We start from the raw sequence: 22,409 nt of genomic DNA, 5'->3' as shown, positions 1-22,409 counted from the left end.
AGGCTAGCTGTAGCCCAGTCCCATGTTAAACAGTAGACTAGTGTGGCTATGTGTTACTGTAGCATGCTAGGCTGGATGTAGCCCAGGTGCTAATGTGAGGTGCTGGGATTGAAAGGTGTGAATTCGGACAGTTGGAGGCCTGGATACAGACACTCCTATCATCCCCTGCCCCACATATCTCTTTCATTCTGTCATTCTCTCTTCCTTTTTGTCATCTCTCATTTACAGCACAAACGCTCTACGGCCATAACACACCTGTGTATACTAGCAGCAAACATCTTTACCCAAAAGTAGCTGTGCTTTGTGTGATAGTAACAAACTACAGCCAAATGTACCTTTGCTTTTTGTGTTAGCAAAAACACTCTACATCCAACTGTAACTCAGTGTGCAAGCAGAAACACTTAGCACTACCCACATGTACCTGGGATTAGTGTTTTAGCAGCAACAACTCTACTTCAAAATGTAAATGCTAGCTGCTCAATGTGAAAGCAGCAAAGCAATCACAGGGTAAGCAGTGGACAAAAGGTGGTTTGGTAAGGATAGGACAATGAGCTGGTAAGAATTGGTAAGGATAACAAGCTAAAAGGATTGGGCATGGATAGGAAGGCTAACATGGTTTGTAAGTTAAGTAAGGAATAACAAGATAGAGACTTCCCATTCATTCCAGGCTACACTCAATACAGCAGACTCACCGACCCCTCACTCTCTCGCTCTCGCCCTCTCTCTTTCTCTCTCTCCAATCTGGTGCCTGTTTCCTGTTACCATAGTAACCCAACTCACCCTCCCTCCTTACCTACCCTCCTCGCTCTCTCTCAAACATGCTATAACTCCATCTCTTTTTCTTCTCCTTACCTCCTCTCTCCCTCACTCATTCTCTTCCAGCCTCACACAGTTTAGAGTGAGTGGAAAAGAGCACTCTCCTATAATGAGGAAGAGAGGGAGAATATAATTCATTTTCTTCATTAAATCATTTAATATTGTGGAATACATCTAGTATTCCTAGTATCTAGTATCTAGTATCTAGCCAGGAATCAAACCAAAGAGTTTTGGGGAAAAAAATCTCTGTAATGAAAGTATGTATATTATTCTGTGATAGATACACAGAGAACGAGAAATACTGCAAAACAAAAAGGCACACACACAAACACTAAAGAAAACAGAGAGGTGCTCCGGTGCTAATGAGAGCTTTAATGTCAACGAGGCACAGACTCAGAGCAGACAGATTAGAATGGTGATTACCCTGAGAATGGGCCCACAGTACACACACACACTCACACACCAGTGAAGGCATTACTCCACCTTTGAGACTTTCCAGGCTGTACCTGTACTGTTGCTTAGTTCAATCATCCATGCACAGAGACACAGAGAGAGAAAGACAGTGAAGGAGAGATAGAGTGCAACAATGAAAGTGAGAGAGGGAGAGAGAGACAGACAGACACAAACACACAGAGTAGGGTGATGTGGGGTTGTACAAGGAAGGAATAAGTAACTTGTGGACTGGGGGGGAGTGATGCAGGGACAGGGTGAGGAGGGGTGAGGGACGGAGGTAAAGTGGTTTTGTCAGTGTAACAGCCCTCATGTCCTCTGTACAGGAAATGACCCTAATCACTTATGTCAATCAATCTCCACCATCTGTGCCAGAGCATTGCTATCAGTAGCTATGTGCTGTTAACTGACTGCATCAATAGGAGTGTGTATGTGTGTGTGTGTGTGTGTGTGGTTAGGCTTATATATTTGGGATTCTATTAATCACAGGTGGAATTCACCTACCCCCAGGTTCCATTCACTCCTCCCTCTTTCAACCTTCTCTTGATTGTCCACTCTCTTCTCCATATCTTACTCATCATCATTTTGCTATCCATCTCTCCCTTCTCTCCAAATCTCTCCCTCCTCTCTGACTCATATCTAGCTTGCTCTCCTCCATCTCTCCTTTCCTCCCCCTCTACTGACCTCTCTGCCCGACACCTCACCCCTCTTTTCAAAATTGTAAATCTATAGTGGCGTTTCCACCCTCTTCGCGGAGGTGCACACACACACACACACACACACACACACACACACACACACACAAAACATCCTAAAAATGAAGAGTGGGCAAATTCGTACTTGACGCAGGTCAGACACAAACACACACCCAGAAGCCATCACACAAAGTATTCAGTGCAATAAATGGTTGAACGCTTCCATTCTTTTGGAATACATCTAGCTATAATCCATCTGAAGAACAAGAATCTACTCCCCGCCTCCCCTCTCCCCAACCAAATGAGCAGGACTTGGTAAGTGAGTGACCACATTTGATGTCCTCTGAGTGAAGGGCCCTTTAGTCCTTTAGCAGCTGGAACCTGAGAGGGCTGAAGGGAGAGGAGGAGGGGATGTGAACGGGTGGTAGTGTAAATCCTATAATAAAGAGGACGGATGGAGAACAGTTTATCCAGCTAAGAGACCACACAGGAGGATTAGCCCTACAGAAAGACAGGAGAAAGAGAGGGGGAGGGGAGGAGGGATGGAGAGAGGGAGATAGAGAGCAGAAAGACAAAGAGGGGTAGAGATAATGGGATGTAAGAGGGTGAATGAGAAACAGAGAGAGGTGGAAAGTAGAGGGATATAGAGTAAGAAAAGAGAGAGAAAAGAGAGAGAGAAAGTGCGGCGCGAGAGAGAGGTGGGTGGAGAGGGGGTTAGATGGAAGGATGACTGTGGATTGTGCGAGAGGTGGGTCATTTCTGAGGTCGAACTGGTAGTATTAACGTTGGGAGTCGTTATCTACACCCCACAATCCCCCACCCCCTAAGCCAGGGAAAAGCCAAACAGAGATAATACACGCATACACACACATAACCCAAAGCTATTATTTGGATTGGGATCGCTAAGGGTAATGTACAAAAGTACAGTATTATGTTTGGTTTCAGGTAAATGAATAAGGATCAAGTAGAGTTAAATGGAGAGTGTGAATGTAGTTCTCTTAGGTATGTTCGCCTTCATCCTACAGGTGCTTAGGCTGTTTGCTAAGATCTGAAGATATGGAGCTCAGTTGCTCTGTAATCCCCAAGGCCTCTCCTATCTGGTAGTGCTGATGGGCTGTGGCTGAGCAGCTGAGGTAGAGAGCAGTGCTTCTAATGGACAGAGGGAGAGCAGCAGAGAAACAAGATCTCACGGATTGACCAATTTGACTTCAGATACCGACTTTCGAAGTCGCTCCAAACGTCAAACTTCAAGGTGTTTCAATACCCTGGGTTGCTCCTCCTACTCCAGCCGCACCCTGGGTTGCTCCTACTCCAGCTGCACCCTGGGTTGCTCATCCTACTCCAGCTGCACCCTGGGTTGCTCCTCCTGCTGCAGCTGCACCCTGGGTTGCTCCTCCTACTCCAGCTGCACCCTGGTTTGCTCCTCCTACTCCAGCTGCACCCTGGGTTGCTCCTCCTACTCCAGCTGCACCCTGGGTTGCTCATCCTACTGCAGCTGCACCCTGGGTTGCTCCTCCTACTCCAGCTGCACCCTGGGTTGCTCCTCCTACTCCAGCTGCACCCTGGGTTGCTCCTCATACTGCAGCTGCACCCTGGGTTGCTCCTCCTGCTGCAGCTGCACCCTGGGTTGCTCCTCCTGCTGCAGCTGCACCCTGGGTTGCTCCTCCAACTCCAGCTGCACCCTGGGTTGCTCCTCCTACTCCAGCTGCACCCTGGGTTGCTCATCCTACTGCAGCTGCACCCTGGGTTGCTCCTCCTACTCCAGCTGCACACTGGGTTGCTCCTCATACTGCAGCTGCACCCTGGGTTGCTCCTCCTACTCCAGCTGCACCCTGGGTTGCTCCTCCTACTGCAGCTGCACACTGGGTTGCTCCTCCTACTGCAGCTGCACCCTGGGTTGCTCCTCCTACTGCAGCTGCACCCTGGGTTGCTCATCCTACTGCAGCTGCACCCTGGGTTGCTCCACCTACTGCAGCTGCACCCTGGGTTGCTCCACCTACTGCAGCTGCACCCTGGGTTGCTCCTCCTACTGCAGCTGCACCCTGGGTTGCTCCACCTACTGCAGCTGCACCCTGGGTTGCTCCTCCTACTGCAGCTGCACCCTAGGTTGCTCCTCCTACTGCAGCTGCACCCTGGTTTGCTCCGCTGCTTCGCCGGCGCATCGCTGTTGGTTAATTTAGGCATTAATAGAGTTAAACAAAAACCACTCCATGCTTAGGTTTAGGAATTTATTCCGAAGGGCTAAGGTTTGGGATAGGGTAAAACAAAACAAGCCCTATCACTGGGATTGAACATCCGACCCTCTGAGCCGGACCTTGCAGATTACTGTATGTCCATCCACAAGGCCCTAGCAAAACCCATTACACCCCCATCCACAACGTCCTAGCATAACCCATTGCACCCCCATCCACAAGGCCCTAGCAAAACCCATTACACCCCCATCCACAAGGCCCTAGCAAAACCCATTACACCCCCATCCACAAGGCCCTAGCAAAACCCATTACACCCCCATCCACAAGGCCCTAGCAAAACCCATTACACCCCCATCCACAAGGCCCTAGCAAAACCCATTACACCCCCATCCACAACGTCCTAGCATAACCCATTGCACCCCCATCCACAAGGCCCTAGCAAAACCCATTACACCCCCATCCACAAGGCCCTAGCAAAACCCATTACACCCCCATCCACAAGGCCCTAGCAAAACCCATTACACCCCCATCCACAAGGCCCTAGCAAAACCCATTACACCCCCATCCACAAGGCCCTAGCATAACCCATTACACCCCCATCCACAACGTCCTAGCAAAACCCATTACACCCCCATCCACAACGTCCTAGCATAACCCATTACACCCCCATCCACAACGCCCTAGCAAAACCCATTACACCCCCATCCACAACACCCTAGCAAAACCCATTACACCCCCATCCACAACGCCCTAGCAAAACCCATTACACCCCCATCCACAACACCCTAGCAAAACCCAAGCCTACTTGACGGTAATTGTCACGTGTGCTCCCTCTACTGGCCTCTAGGTCATCAAGCTGCTCGTTATGGCGCACACCTGTCACCATCGTTATGTGCACATGCGCATCTTCAGACTCACCTGGACTCCATCCCTTCCCTGATTATCTTCCCTACATGTCACTCCCTTTGGTTCCTTCCCCAGGCGTCATTGTTTCTGTTTCATGTCTGTGTGTTGTTCGTGGTTCTTGGTTTGTACTATGTTCTGTTTATTTTATTACAACACTCACTCCTTGAACTTGCTTCTCTCAGTGCACATCGTTACAATAATAGGCTGATACACTGCTACGAAACACTACAATGCACACAACAGAGACCTACAAAACACACCATAGAGATACATAGAGTTCCACACATATATAGGCCGACACATGCGCACGCACACAAGCCAGCACACACACACGAACAGCTTGCTTTAAAGATAAAAACACGATAGCATAAGATGCCAACACAACACACAACAGAGGCAGATAAAGTCATATATAACAGACAAAACAAGCTATGAAACATTCTGCATAACTCTCTACACACACAGAAAATATTCTATACAGCACCTGGGGCAAAGAGAGAGAAAAAAATAAGTGATAAAGAGATGGAGAGAGAAGAGAGAAGCTTGAGAGAAAACAGAGAGAGAGAGGGAGAGAGAGAGACTGTATTTCACTAGGGAACAAACACAGAGGGGGCTTAGATATCATCTCTTTCCATTGCTTTCCATCAGAGCTACACAGCCTCTCTCGCTCTCCCTCTCTCTCCCCTTCTCCCTCTCGGACACACACACACACACTGACATAACATTATCTGTGTTTTCATCCTCTAAACAATCAGATTATTCTCTGCGGCTGAGGGACTGAGGGAGGCATGGGCATAAGGATGTGCTTAGCTTCAGCTCACACATGACTTCATTAGCACAGCACACACACACACACACACACATACACACACACTGGCTGTTGCTTGCTTGCTGCTCTCTGTTCTACAGCCCATACATCAGAGGATTGGGGAAGAGATACAGGGGCTGGTTAGGCCTTTACACACTTTTGACTTCAATGCTCTTTTACTGTTGGCTGATCATTAAATTATGACTTGTATGTCTGACTGTACAAGCAACAACACACCTATTGGAACCATGCTATGGGCCCTTCAAACTCAACTCTGGACCTCGAAGCCAGTTCTACTGCATTTCTTCATTGTTCCCCTCTAATCAGGGACGGATTTAGACCTGGGACACCAGGTGTAAATATCAGGTAGAACAGAAAACCAGCAGGCTCCGGACTTTGTAGGGTAAGAGTTTAATTGCCCCTGTTATGGGCTATAGTAGATGTCCAATGACCGTGCCCTGACCAACATGTTTGACCCTGGCTCGCTCTGTTCATACAGGGTTAGAAAACTTGCTTGGTCAAAAACAAACAAAAGCCATTCTTTCTCCTCTATCATACGGCTGTAATGGTCTGTAATACACACACACAAAACACACCACACACACACACAACATGGTTAAATGGCAGCCACTGGGTCCTCTGATTAAAATGGATGGGGTTAGTTAGGCTCAGGTGCTCAAATGAATAATCTGTTATTAAAAGCTGAGAAAATGTGGTAAGTAGTTAGGTTTCCATCCAATTGGTGACAGACTTTCATGTGAATATTCTAAAATCAACTTAAAAACACATTTTTACAGCAGGTAAAATGTACTTGTTGCGGATAAAAGGCTGTGCGTGAAGACATTATGCGGTTAAATTCCCATGTACCGAATAAAGAATACAAGTCCAATGGGTTTCCACCGCATTCTCACCTACGGATGGTTTTCTCAGTTATATAGGGAGTGTGTCCACTCTGGTACTGGCACGTGCGCTCTAGCCAACAGCTTGCAGATACAATGTGGCTATAGTCTGCATGATGAGATTATTATGGACAAAAGAGCGAGATTATTATTATTATTATTATTATTCTTATTGGTCACACGGCAGTAAAGCATCAATCATCATGTCACAGAAAAAGGTCCTCGATAATTATTGGAAAGGAGCATCAACTCGTCACCTTGCACTTTCACCACCCTGCATATTTCCCAGACTGCCTTGCCTTTCGAGTGAATTGTAGAGTTACCGCCCATGACTGTATATGTTAGTGACAGAGACATCACTGTTGCAATTTTAACTGTTCAGCCCTGTGGCTGTCACGCCCTGACCATAGAGGGCCCTCAGGGTTCTCTATGGTGTAATAAATAGGTCAGAGTGTGACTAGGGGGGTTTTCTAGTTATTTTTGTTCTATGTTGGTGTGTGAGTATGGTTCCCAATTGGAGGCAGCTGAATATCGTTGCCTCTAATTGGGGATCATACTTAGTGTGTTCCTTTTCCTACCTGCGATGTGGGATATTGTTTAGAGTTAGTGCCTATGTGCGCTACGTATTTGCACGTTCGTTAATCTTTGTTGTTGTTTGGAAGTTCACTATAATAAATATGTGGAACTCTACTCACGCTGCACCTTGGTCCACTTATTTATATAACCTTCACCAAGTGAGATCCTAACTGAATATATCATCATTCAAATACAATGATTTAACACAATACAACACATATTACATAAAGACCTTTGAGGGCCTAGTTTTACCCTAATACTATGGGCTGAAAATCATGGTTTACAGGCAAAATCAGGCCTGCAAGTCACATTATGCTGGATGTAAAGTGATGTGTAATTCCTATTGGAATCCAACCAGAGTGGGGATATCCAACATTTGCCATTTGTGTTCAATTTGCATTCAGATTATTATTTATTTATTATTTATTATTATTATTATTTATTTATTTCACCTTTATTTAACCAGGTAGGCAAGTTGAGAACAAGTTCTCAGAATGACTTCCAGGTTAGGAAGACTAAGATATGAGACTACCTAAAGCATCTAAACGGGAACAACCATTTCAGTAACGGGTGCTAGTAACAGATTGGATTAGCTTAGAAACATATATTTTATTTATATTTGAGCTGCATAAAATTAATAATACAACTGGTTGCTTGCATGCTGATTGGACAAGCAGAATTCCCAGCCATGCTGATTGGACAAGCAGAATTCCCAGCCATGCTGTATTGGCCGTCACAGACACACTATGCCTGCTAACGGTTCCATCTGAAAGGGATCACTGTGCCTCCATAACAATATCATGTTCATGTTGTTGAATCATCTCTTGTACTCAACTAGCACATGATTTCCCCTCGCTTCCAGCCTAGCATTTAGTTTGGTACAGAGGAGGTTAATATAAGCCTCGCTGTTTGCCAGTCCGACCTCGGAAGCAATGTTTCAATATAGAATTTCCATCTGTGTACCATAATTAGAGTGAACTGTGCCCAGACGAGATGAGACAACGCATCAACGTCATTATCATGTAAATGTAAATGTAAAAAAAACTCTAACAAACAAAAATGCAGCTAGTGCACTGTCCTTTCAGGCCAGACTGAGTTAGCTGAAGTTGGGTAGCAAACTAGCAAGTGACAAAAAAGTTATTCAGCCTGCATAGCAACCATTTTGCTTAGAGCAGACGGCCAGACCTTTTGCATAGCAACTATGCAAAAATAGTCACGTCTGTAGCAATATGACCAGAATAACTAACAACAAGATATCTGTCCAGTGTGAAGACACCTGTACCATGTCTTCACTGACATTTTCAACCTCTCCCTGGCCGAGTCTGTAATACCAACATGTTTAAAGTAGACCATCATAGTCCCTGTGTCCTAGAAAGCAAAGGTAACCAGCCTAAATTACGACCGCCGAGTAGCACTCACATCGCTAGCCATTAAGTGATCTGAAAGACTGGTCATGGCTCACATAAACACCATCATCCCAGAAACCCTAGACCCACTCCAATTTGCATACCTACCCCAACAGATCAACAGATGACGCAATCTCAATCTCACTCCACACTGCCCTTTCCCACCTGGACAAAAAGAACACCTTCGTGAGAAAGCTATTCATTGACAACAGCTCAGAATTCAACACCATAGTGACCCACAAAGATCAGCACTAAGCTAAGGACCATGGGACTAAACACCTCCCTCTGCAACTGGATCCTGAATTTCCTGACGGGCCACCCCCAGGTGGTAAGGGTAGGCAACAACGCATCTGCCACACTGACCCTCAACACAGAGGCCCATCCTGTACTCCCTGTTCACCCACAAATGCGTGGCCAAGCACGACTCCAACACCATCATTAAGTTTGCTGACAACACAACGGTAGTAGGCCTGATCACCGACAATGATGAGACAGCCTATAGGGAGGAGGTCAGAGACCTGGTAGTGTGGTGCCAGAACACAACCTTTCCCTCAACGTCAGCAGGAAAAAGGAGATGTTTGTGGACTACAGGAAAAGGAGGGCCGAACACACCCCCATTCACATCGACAGGGCTGTAGTGGAGCGGGTCGATAGTTTCAAGTTCCTTGGTGTCCACATCACCAACAAACTATAATGGTCCAAACACATCAAAGTCGTGAAGAGGGCACAACAACTAATTTTCCCCCTCAGGAAACTGAAACGATTTGGCATGGGTCCCCAGATCCATACAAAGTTATACTGCTGCACCATGGAGAGCATTCTGACAGGTTGCATCACCAACTGGTATGGCCACTGCTCGGCATCTGGCCGTAAGGCTCTACAAAAGGTAGTGAGTACAGCCCAGTACATCACTGGGGCCAGCTACTCGCTGTTTATTATCTAGTCACTTCATTCCTACCTACATGTACAAATTACCTCGATTAACCTGTACCCCAGCACATTGACTCGGTACCCACTTTTTATAACCTCATTATTGTTATTTTCTTGTGTTATTTTTTACTAAATATTTTCTTAACTCTATTTTCTTAAAACTGCATTGTTGGTTAAAGGCTTATAAGTAAGCATTTCACAGTAAGGTCTACTACACCTGTTGTATACGGCACATGTGACAAATAAAATTTAAGTTGATTTGATAAACATATAATGCATATAATGCATTCAATTTTGTGTTTTGTGACACTAGGTCATTTTAATAAAGGAAAGTGCTACTTAATCAATCAATGTAGATGCAAAAACAAAGATATTGAAAAACAAACAATAAAAATTAAAAATATACCAGCAAAAGAGCATGCTGGGAAATATGAAAATGAGGGGTGTGGTTTTACACTGGTTATATAACACAAACACTGGGGTTATTTTACACCGATGAGTGGTAATGAAACACTTCCAGAGTTAATTTAACACTTGAATAAACACTAGGAATGTTACACTGAAAAATCAACACTAGGTAACACTGGTCAATTTGCTGCGCTAGTTTCTGCTGTCTGGTGTTAGCACCAGATGACTCAACAATGGAAGAATCTCATCAAACAGCTGTGAGATGGAGAGACACAGGGAGAGAAACAGAGAGACAGGGAGAGAGAAGGGAACAGAGAGAAAGAAAAACAGAGGGAGAAAAAGGGAGTGAAGAAATGTGAGTATCTCTGTTGGTTAGACTCTGTCAAAGGTAGTGTGAGTAGCTTTACATACATAGTTGAAGTCAGAAGTTTACATACACTTAGGTTGGAGTTGGAGTCAACCACTCCACAAATGTCTTGTTAACAAACTATAGTTTTGGCAGGTTGGTTAGGACATCTACTTTGTGCATGACACAAGTAACTTTTCCAACAATTGTTTACAGACAGATTATTTAACTTATAATTCACTGTATCACAATTCCAGTGGGTCAGAAGTTCATAAACACTAAGTTAACTGTGCCTTTAAACAGATTCCAGAAAATTATGTCATGGCTTTAGGAGCATCTGATTGACATCATTTGAGTCAATTGGCGGTGTACCTGTGGATGTATTTCAAGGCCTGCCTTCAAACTCAGAGCCTCTTTGCTTGACATCATGGGAAAATCAAAAGAAATCAGCCAAGACCTCAAATAAATAATTGTAGACCTCCACAAGTCTGGTTCATTCTTGTGAGCAATTTCCAAACACCTGAAGGTACCACGTTCATCTGTACAAACACCAGTACGCAAGTATAAACACCATGGGACAATGCAGCCATCATACCGCTCAGGAAGGAGACACGTTCCGTCTCCTACAGATGAACGTACTTCAGTGCGAAATGTGCAAATCGATTGTACTTTTTGGAGAAATGTCCTCTGGTCTGATGAAACAAAAATAGAACTGTTTGGCCATAATGACCATCGTTATGTTTGGAGGAAAACGGGGGAGGCTTGCAAGCCGAAAAACACCATCCCAACCGTGAAGCACAGGGGTGGCAGGGGTGGCAGCATCATGTTGTGGGGGTGCTTTGCCGCAGAAGGGACTGGTGCACTACACAAAATAGATGGCATCATGAGGCAGGAAAATTATGTGGATATATTGAAGCAGTCAGGAAGTTAAAGCTTGGTCACAAATGGGTCTTCCAAATGGACAATGACTCCAAACATACTTCCAAAGCTTAAGGACAAAGTCAAGGTATTGGAGTGGCCATCACAAAGCCCTGCCCTCAATCCTGCAGAACTGAAAAAACGTGTGCGAGCAAGGAGGCCTACAAACCTGACTCAGTTACACCAGCTCTATCAGGAGGAATGGGCTAAAATTCACCCAACTTATTGTGGGAAGCTGGTGGAAGGCTACCTGAACCATTTGACCCAAGTTAAACAATTTAAAGGCAATGCTACCACTGGGAATGTGATGAAAGAAATCAAAGCTGAAATAAATCACTCTCTCTACTATTATTCTGACATTTCACATTCTTAAAATTAAGTGGTGATAACTGACCTAAGACAGGGAATTTTTTACAAGGATTAAATGTCAGGAATTGTGACAAACTGAGTTTAAATGTAATTGGCTAAGGTGTACTTCAACTGTATGCTTAGTTCAATTCCATTTGATTAGATTTCACTTGTGTACCAAATCATTTATAATATGACACTGCACTGCATTAACCCAACAAAGGCTAGGTTGACAGCCACAAGAAGAAAATAATGGTAAGAACTACAGTAGGACCATGGGGGAGAAGGTGATGCTACAAATCATAAAGGGGAGAATGTAGAACTGCAGGCACCGCTTTGAGGTATGGATATTTTTAGATGATAGAGAATACAACACAACAAACAAGGCTTCCTGTGTAGTAAGAAAAGCAAATCAACCAGGAACACAATTGATATCGACTTCCATATTCACTGTGTGATTCCTCTATTTTGCAGTAACTCTGCTCTCCTGCTGTGTGTTATGGTGCTACTTCACCTTCCTTCCCATCATGATGGCCAGGCAGGTCAGGGGTCACCATGATTTCACGGGGTAGCTCTGTACAGTTTCTCCAGAAGCCTTCTGCAAGCTTTGTCTCCCCGAGTCGTTAATTAGCTACTAGCAGGCATTACTGTTGAACTCATCTGATAACTGGGCTCCCCTGTGCTACAGAGAAGCCTGAAGCACTGAGGGAGAGAGAGAGAGAGAGAGAGAGAGAGAGGAGAGAGAGAGAGAGAGAAGGAGAGAGAGAGAGAGAGAGAAGGGGAGAGAGAGAGAGAGAGAGAGAGGGGGGATAGAGGGATGCTGCGAGCAATAGGCATGCAGAAATACAAACAGAGAGATAAACGGAGAGTTTAGGAATCATTAAGCTAAGTGTATGTGTTTCTCTCGCTCCCTTTCACTCTCTCCGAACAAAAGAAAGCATACATACTGTACAGCTACGTGCGACCAGTGTGAAATGGCTAGATAGTTAGCGGCGCACTCTAAGGGCGTTTCACTCGCTCTGAGACCTTGAAGTAGTTGTTTCCCATGCTCTGCAAGGGCAGCAGCTTTCGTGGAGCGATAGCTAACGATGCTTCGTGGGTGACTGTTGTTGACGTGTGCAGTGGGTCCCTGGTTCGAGCCCATGATGAGGGACGACGCTGTTACACACACACAAAACCATTTACACCCCCTTCCTCTCACACATAAACATAATTTTAAAAAGCACACACACCATAATGTAAACGCACAAACAATGTGAATAATTTATTGCTAATTAATGACTCGGGGAGTCATAGATCTGATTGGGTGCAATAAAGAACTCAGACAGCAGGCCATTATATCATTAGCTGCAAAGCTGTGCTCTGTGCTGGACTGAATGGGGCTACTTCCTGGGTGCGACACGTACATACGTACACAAACACACACACACACACACATAGCAGTAGTCAATTATAGCTGTGGGAAAGAAAACAGGAATAAACTGGAATATTGACAGAAAGTCAAGAAGCGAGGCGGGATATTGACAGGTTTCTCCTGGACTAGGTCTGAGAACACAGGTGGAGAGGGAGAGAAACATTGTGTCTGTGGAAAGACGCGTTTCCATGGGAGTGGAGGCAGAGATAGAGCACTTGTCTAAGAGACACATTTCCTTATCTGAGTGCCTGGGGAGAAACAAACAGTGTCAGCTCATATGGAGGGGAGTTTCCCTGTTTCCATAGGCCTGTTGCTAGCTGCTGCTGCTGGGAGAAAACGCACATAACTGTAATTGAATTTTACCCAAAGCCACCATCAGAGAGAGGGAGGGAGGGAAGAGAGGGAGGGAGGGAGGAAATTACAGGGGGCATGCTGTATATGTGTGCTGATACAGTGAGTGAACTGTGTGACATTCAGAGGTTCCCTCTATATTATGTACATTAATGCATTATAATCTGAACTGTAGGAAATGACATGTTTACCAGCTGAAAACGGTCAGAATCACCTTGACAACTGACATAACATACAGTATAAACATCGCTCCTTCTGGATAAGCCTTGCCGTCGCGCCTGTCCTTTCCAAGAGCTGAATTTGAAGAGAAATGACTTCCAAATATATTCATTTTACCATGAAACTTCATCAAGTGGGCAAAAGACATGATAACATGAATTCAGCAAAGGCAAAATAAAAGATAGAGACACGGTCCCAGAGAAAAGGACAGAAGAAAAGAAAGGTGGAAGAGAGGGAATGGGAAACTGAAAGTGAGTGACACACAGAATGGAAGTTCAAGACAATACACGTGGAGGGAATGAGAGAAATGAATGAAAGAGGAAAGGCTTATGAGAGAGATAGGTTGAGAATTGGAGAGAAAGAGTGAATTAGATGGTGGGCAGCAGAAGCAGGGGTGGAGAGGGAGGCAGTGGGCCCTGTGAGGACAGGACTGTAATTGAAGCGAAGGAAAAAGACCTTAACCCAGATCAGTATCTATCACTCTCCGGCAGGAAGAAAGAGCTCAACACCCGCAGATTTCCTGAGAGGGCGACAGATGAGGACAGAGGGAAGAGGAGAGAGAGTGGAGGGAGAGAGAGAGGGAGAGGTAGGGGATGATGTAGCGACAGATACTGCTGATTGCAAAGATTACTTCTCTGAGAAAACCTGGCCGCTGTGGGGACACTGCCCTTACTCACCCTCACACACACACACACACACACACACACACACACACACACACACACACACACACACACACACACACACACACACACACACACACACACACACACACACGCACACAGGCAGGCAGGCAGACAGAGCTCAGAGGAGATCAGCATGTTGAGACAGACAGAACCCTCAAGACATGGTCATCTGAGAGGAGGAGAATTATGCAAGTGCAAATTAAATTACACCGGAAGAGAGAGGCAGGCATGGACCTGCAGGAAACATTGGGCTCTGTGTGTGTGTGTGTGTGTGTGTGTGTGTGTGTGTGTGTGTGTGTGTGTGTGTGTGTGTGTGTGTGTGTGTGTGTGTGTGTGTGTGTGTGTGTGTGTGTGTGTGTGTGTGTGTGTGTGTGTGTGTGTGTGTGTGTGTGTGTGTGCGTGCGCGTGTGTGTGTGTGTGTGTGTGTGTGTGCGTGTGTGCGTGCATGCGTGCGTATGTGCTATTTGTTATGCACATTATGAAAACACACACACAGAGACACGGACAAACAGACTGAGATGCTATCTGGTATGTGATGAGCCAGGTTCACACAGAGATCAAAGGTTTTAAAGATCACACATGGACAGGACGGAAAGAGAGAGAGGGGGAAAAAGCATGCCTGAATGTAATATGGTAAAACTCACACACACAGCAACTAACACATTGTGTGTGTGTTTGTTGTGCCAAATAGAGCACCCAGCGGAACACAAAAGCAGCCCTTTGACACCTGATACTCACTAGCTGCCAGTGTGTGAGAGAGAAGATTAGTGGTCAGAGTAACCATCGCCTCTTATTGGCTCTCCTGACGCAGGGCCTGTAGGCCTATTACATCTCTCTCTCTTTCTGTCTCTCTCTCTCTTTTTCTCTCTCTCGCTCTCTCTCCCTCTCTTTCATTCTCTCTAAACTACATTCAACAACTACAGGAGGGACATTGAACAATACATTAGCTACCCTTTACCTCAGCTCTCTCCCTCCCCTGTCCTGCCCTATTAACCCCTCTATTCTCACCCATACCGGATATCGCTCAGGGCAAGGGCCTCGGAAAGAGAAAGGAGGGCGGAGAAGAAAAGAGAGGATAATATCCGTTTTGCTAATTCTGCCGTTTGTCCAGCTTAGTGGAGTGGGTTCTCTAGGCGGTGACAGTATGTGATTCAGGCTTAGAGTGCTGTGCTTGTCTAAAGGTCACACTAACACAGGAGCCCATTAGCAATTCAGATGTGGCTAAGAGGGTAAGAGGCTGCACTGGTCCCTGCTGCCTGCCTGGCCCTTATTGCATTATCAGGGAGTATAGCGGCAGCTAGCATGCTCAACACTGATTATGTGACAAAAAGGGGAGGGGAGATGTTATGTATCTGTTATGTAACACACTACCGTTCAAAAGTGTGGGGTCACTTAGAAATGTCCTTGTTTTTGAAAGAGAAATACATTTCTTGTCCATTAAAATAACATCAAATTGATCAGAAATACAGTGTAGACATTGTTAATGTTGTAAATGACTATTGTAGCGGGAAACTGCAGATTTTTTATGGAATATCTACAGAGGCGTACAGCAGCCTATTATCAGCAAAGAACTTTCTTCTGAAACTTGTCAGGCTATTTTTGTCCTGAGAAATGAAGGCTATTCCATGCGAGAAATTGCGAAAAAAAAACTGAAGATCTCTTACAATGCTGTGTACTACTCCCTTCACAGAACCGCGCAAACTGGCTCAAACCAGAATAGAAAGAGGAGTGGGAGGCCCCAGTGCACAACTGAGCAAGAGGACAAGTACATTAGAGTGTCTAGTTTGAGAAACAGACACCTCACAAGTCTTCAACTGGCAGCTTCATTAAATAGTACCCGCAAAACACCAGTCTCAACATCATCAGAGAAGAGGCGACTCTGGGATGATGGCCTTCTAGGCAGAGTGGCAAAGAAAAAGCCATATCTCAGACTTGCCAATAAAAATAAAAGATTAAGATGGGCAAAAGAACACAGACACTGGACAGAGGAACTCTGCCTAGAAGGCCTCTTCACTGTTGATGTTGAGACTGGTGTTTTACGGGTACTATTTAATGAAGCTGCCAGTTGAGGACTTGTGAGGCATCTGTTTCTCAAACTAGACACTCTAATGTTCTTGTCCTCTTGCACAGTTGTGCACCGGGGCCTCCCCCTCCTCTTTCTATTCTGGTTATAGACAGTTTGCACTGTTCTGTGAAGGGAGTAGTACACAGCATTGTAAGAGATCTTCAGTTTCTTGGCAATTTCTCACATGGAATAGCCTTCATTTCTTAGAACAAGAATAGACTGACGAGTTTCAGAAGAAAGGTTTTTGTTTCTGGCCAATTTGAACCTGTTACCGAACCCACAAATGCTGATGCTCCAGGTACTCAACTAGTCTAAAGAAGGCCATTTGTATTGCTTATTTAATCAGAACAACCATTTTCAGCTGTGCTAACATAATTGCAAAAGGGATTTCTAATGATCAATTAGCATTTTAAAATGATAAACTTGGATTAGCTAATATCCACAGAACACATTCATTCACTCACACATACACACTCTCTCTCTCTCTCTCTCTCTCTCTCTCTCTCTCTCTCTCTCTCGCTCTATCCCTCTCTCTCTCTCTCTTTCTCTCTCTCTTCCCACTCATTCCACCCCCATATCCCTAGCACATCTGGGACAGCAGATTTACCAGCCAAGGTCAACTCCATTACTGCTGCTGACAGAAAATCACACTGGCCATGAAGCTTTTACACACAGACCTCATATCCTGACATTAGACCGACTGAGATAAGCATACTTGTAATGCTAGGCATAGACTGAATGATTATAGATTGGGGTTTCTGATTCCAGTATGATCAGCTGAAGGAGGAAAACTGATGGTTGCTGCTTATTTCAGGAGGCTTTTAACCAGAGGCCTCACGTGGGTCTATATACTTCAGCACCATGGACAGAGAACACACCTCATGAGGACCAGTGACACACAGCTGAGACCGAGACCACCACAGAGAGAGAGAGAGAGAGAGAGAGAGAGAGAGAGAGCGGCCCGTAACAGTCTACTGCACAACAAATGAAAACATAACAAGTGTAATCTAGCCAATGTCTCTAACCTGTGTAGCATTGCTGTTTTCTGCAACATGACTGCACATCACATTTGGGGCAACAATACATTGCCAGTGACACCTGTGATTAAATGTGTGTGTGTGTGTGTGTGTGTGTGTGTGTGTGTGTGTGTGTGTGTGTGTGAACGATAGTGTCATATATTCCACGTTGGTGCAAAATTAGCAAAACCTGTTAGTTTCAGTCATGCTGAGCTCACAACACAACGTGAAACAATCTGCATCATCCCTCTGAAAGACCCGTTTGTTGACGTGTGTTGACCAACTGAGGCAGCGGTGTACTGCTCTATGTTACAGAGCGATATGTCATCGGTACAACAACAAACCGGGTACAATGAAAAAGCCTTCCGGTGGATTAGGTACAGAAATCACTGGTACGCTATTAATGTTATTGAAATGCTAGCACCTCTGAGCTCTGGCTGAGCTAGGCACTAGGCCTTCCCCTCTAGTACACCCTCTCCTCTGATAGCCTCCAACACGGTAACAGATGATCACATCACCACACTGCCGAGGCCTTGCTACAGACCTATAAGGCTACATCCCCCTAACACAAACACACACACACAGAGAGAGAGAGAGAGAGAGCAAGAGAGAAAGAGAGAGAGAGAGAGAGCGAGAGAGAGAGAGAGAGAGAGAGAGAGATGGGGGGTCGAGATCTAGGTCTGATGCTTTCAGAACCATAGAGAGCACCTCTCTCGCTCTCTCTCTGGTTAGTTGGAGAACCAATCCCTTGGGTTTTGACACCGTTTGCGATGCAAAGATTATATCTGAGGAGAGAACCTAATCAGGGGCACAATCTATTTTTGTATTAAAAATGCTTCCTTTTTAGTGTAGGCTTGTGATTCTTTGGCTGCAGCCTTTAAAGTATCACAATGCATGCCAGTTATACTCAATACCCTATTAGATTCAAACTCTCTCTCACTCTTTCTGTTTGCTGTAGGCTATGTGACACAATCATCACACATTAATTTAACTCCTGCACAAAAATCTACAAGTGCGCGTCCACGCTCGCTCGTTCTCGCACAAACATACACACGCACGCATGCATACATTGCAGGAAGGACAAGTGAGGTGATGCCTCTCGCAAACTATTTGAAATCATTCCCACATCGTGATAGATATCGGTTACCATGACGACTGGGAATCAATCCAAGCCCAATCAATCCAAGCCCCCTGAATAGGCTAAAAAGACAGTAGCCTACCTATAGTGCTTTGATATGTGCAAGCCATTCACATCCTACCTTGCATTCCTCCATACATGTCCTGACCGAGTATTCATCAGTCTCATATTTCTCAACCAACAGCTCAAACTCCCGGTAGTCCTCCTGAGCTTGCCGGTCAAAGCGCTGGTAAACCCGGACACACTCGCTGCATCCCAGCGTGTCGCCATCAGCCACGTCCAGGCTGCAGTTTATATTGTCCGGACTTGTAAACCCGTTAAACAAATCCAAAAGAGAGTAGGAATTACAAAAAGAAAGATACAAATCGCTCAGATTCAAGTCCGCCGACTGCGTCCTCTCCCCGCCCCCGGAGAGGCCCAGGCAGACGGGCTCTGCGTCCGTGAAAGTGAAGCAGTCTTTGGACAAGCTGTCCGGGTGACAGGTGTCCAGTCGCCACAGAGGTTTGGTAGAATTCCCTATAAAAATAACATCTGGCTTTCTGGCAAGGGGGCCGTGGGGGGAATGGGGGTCAGAGGAGGGGGTGTGGTGGTGAGTGGAGTTTGGGTACTCGACCATGTCGGTAAAGGCGAGCCGCTTGTCCTGCCGCTTGTCTCGGGTCCGCGTCAGTTTGGCCTCGGCGCAGAACCACAAGTGATCAGAGAGCAGGACGGTGATGAAGAGAAGAGAGGCCAGCGATAGGCGCCATCTCTGGGCCCGCTCCGACTCGGTAAATGGCTTCTCGTTCTCTCGGGGTGCAAACCAGATTTTTAAGCCGTCATCTTGCTTCCGACACATCCAAGCACCCCTGGTCATATTTTAGGAAAAGCGCAGCTCTGGCCGACTCCACCGCGGGGGCTCCTCTGCCACTATACTCATTGACTTTGGGAGATGGACTCTGGTTATTTATCCTCGGTAACGGTGGGCTGCCGTGCCGCCGCCGGTCCTGGGCTCTCCTCTCTCGCGCCAGACGCCGTCGGTGTGTTATTCCGATCCAATTAGCGCGCCCGCACAGATTAAGCCTCGCGCTGCCGCATCCCCGTTCTCCATGGCTCTCCGGGGGGAAACCACGTTCTCTGTAACCGCATGCCTCGCGCCTCGCTCCCTCTCTTCTGCTCTCCGGGGTGGTGCTCGCGCGCAGAGAGACCAGCTGTGGCCAGTTTATCAGTGCTGTTGCCGTTACTGCTGCAGTTTCCCGGATTCAATTATGAGAAAGCAAAAGCCGTTTGATTGTGCCCCAGTTGATTTTTTCCGGTTCGTATCTGGGTTGAATGCCTTGGATCTTTTCTCCCAATGGCCACAGTCATCTTGGACCTGGGTTAAATTGCCGCCATGTTCGTCTTGAACACATTTGGGGGGAGCGGGGTCCGTTTGCGTCATCTCCATCGTTACGATAGCTCCATCGTTGCGAAGTGGCGTAGCAGCTTACTACTTACCTATTACACACTCAGATACATGCAGGCATTTAATGGCACTATTCCACCACTCTGGACTACAGTACGCAGTCATGAAATGTGAGGTCTTATACCTGTTACAATCTGGGTTGGGAAAAGATTGGCTATATATATATTCAGCACAGTTGCTACTATATATGCAGTTCAGACATTGGGGAGAAGTATGGCAGAAAAAAGTAAATGTCACGAAATGTCTCAGTGCTAAATATGTATGGTGCAAGTTGATCAACAAATCATTTGCCACATTATTTTGATGCCATGAATGACAGATCATGAGGAATGTACAGCTGGTCCTATGGTACGATAACAGCCTTTACAAACAATGTGCATAAAACCCCCTTATGCCTGGCATGCAATGAGCATGGCATTCAGCTAAATGACATGCACAGTCACCTCCAAAAATGATTGGCACCCTTGATAAAGATGAGAAAAAAAGACTGTATAAAAGTAATAATACAAATAGCTTACTGAGCTATATTGAATGATATGAAAACATTAACATTATATTATTTTATGCTAATACAATTACTCAGAGAAATAAATGTTGTTTAACAAGTACAACTTTTTTTCTCTCAAAAAGATAGGTGTCATAGTTATTGGCAGCCCTGTTTTCAGTACTTTGTGCGACTCCCCTTGTGAGGAAAACGTCACTGAGCCTTTTCCTATAATGTTTTATGAGATTGGAGAACACATTGGGAGGGATCTTAGACCATTCCTTCATACAGAATTCTACTTTCCAGATCCTTGATATCCTTCGGTATGAACTGCCCTATTCAATTCAAACCACATGTATTTTAATGAGATAGCCATAGCAAAATCTAGATTTTCTTTGTGGAATTTGATGTGTGCTTGGGGTTATTGTCTTGCCGGATGGTCAATGTAAAGCTAAGTTTCAGCCTCCGGGCAAAGGCATCAGGTTTTGGGCTAAAATGTCCTGGTACATGGTAAAGTTTATGATGCCGTTGACCTTACCAAGGGCCGCAGGACAAGTGGGAACAACATAGCCCCGTGTTGTTGGAGTGCGCTCTCCCGCCCCTCACCCCCAGGGATTTGGTATGAACCCGGAGTGTATTATGCAGGGGGGAAGATGGGCTTTGACAACACCGGCACTGCTAAGAAACCACGGCTGTCTGATTCGCATGGCTGCACGTTTAATTGGCAGGTGTGGAAACATGAGGTTTGTGTATAGACTATTCTGCCAAGTGATATAGGCTACTGTGTGTGTGTGTTTGTCCCGTAACCTTGCACCGTCCATGGTGTCTTATCAGCATTGCAGTGTTTGGTCAATGGCTTTAAAACAAACACACAACTCCTATGGTAATCAGACTCACTTGTGTGTGTGTGTCAATGTGTGTGTGCGTGTCTGAAAGCGATAGAGATAAAGAGAGAGAGAGGTTTCTGGTTAGCGTGTTGAATGTAAATGACAGTATTTATCCGCATCCTAAAGCTGCCAAATCATTGTCAGTTTGAATTGCTTGGAGTGCTACAAAGGAGACGAGAGAGTGTTGCTTAATGTTAATGGGGCGCATATTGGAGAAGCCAAGAGATGATTATCTGAATCAATTTGGGACTGAGTCGGGGTGGAAAGCGCATATTCAGCTCATCTCTGATGTCACGTGAAACAATGGCGAAGAACAAAACATAAAACATGTGAACGGCATCTAAAATTAAACCAATTATATGCCTTGGCTCTGATAGAGAAAAAAACAAATGTATTTTTCAGCGTGGTATTTTGTCTCTATGTTAGGTGGAGCCATCACTAGGACTGGAGGCATTGTAGGTGGAGCCATCACTAGGACTGGAGGCATTGTAGGTGGAGCCATCACTAGGACTGGAGGCATTGTAGGTGGAGCCATCACTAGGACTGGAGGCATTGTAGGTGGAGCCATCACTAGGACTGGAGGCATTGTAGGTGGAGCCATCACTAGGACTGGAGGCATTGTAGGTGGAGCCATCACTAGGACTGGAGGCATTGTAGGTGGAGCCATCACTAGGACTGGAGGCATTGTAGGTGGAGCCATCACTAGGACTGGAGGCATTGTAGGTGGAGCCATCACTAGGACTGGAGGCATTGTGGCCTAATGTATTTTTATATTTAACTAAACCCAGCATCTGCAAAGAAACACACACACACACACACACACACACACACACACACAGTTAGACGAGGCAAATTCGATGGAAATGAGGAAATGAGCTTGCTAGAGTGACCAAGACAGTTAACTCACACACACAAACACACGCACACACAAACACAGAGCTTGCGCTGAGCAATGTGTTTGATGACGCTAGTAAACTCACTACTAAACAATGTGCACCTGCTCGATCATT

General features: G+C 45.6%; 1 protein-coding gene across 1 annotated transcript in view; it reads right to left on the bottom strand.

The window, feature by feature from the left end:
- The window catches only part of LOC139380691 (NALCN channel auxiliary factor 1-like), a 152,033-nt gene extending 132,179 nt beyond the window's left edge, over positions 1 to 19,854 (bottom strand). The window contains exon 1 of the mRNA XM_071123624.1: positions 18,709 to 19,854. Within this exon, the coding sequence (XP_070979725.1) occupies positions 18,709 to 19,440 (732 nt within the window). The 5' untranslated portion in view covers positions 19,441 to 19,854. The remainder of the gene's footprint in view (positions 1 to 18,708) is intronic.
- Between the last annotated feature and the right edge of the window lie 2,555 nt (positions 19,855 to 22,409).

Source organism: Oncorhynchus clarkii, chromosome 22 (genome assembly GCF_045791955.1).
Source record: "Oncorhynchus clarkii lewisi isolate Uvic-CL-2024 chromosome 22, UVic_Ocla_1.0, whole genome shotgun sequence".
Lineage (NCBI taxonomy): Eukaryota > Metazoa > Chordata > Actinopteri > Salmoniformes > Salmonidae > Oncorhynchus > Oncorhynchus clarkii.
This window is presented reverse-complemented; position numbering and strand designations above follow the sequence as displayed.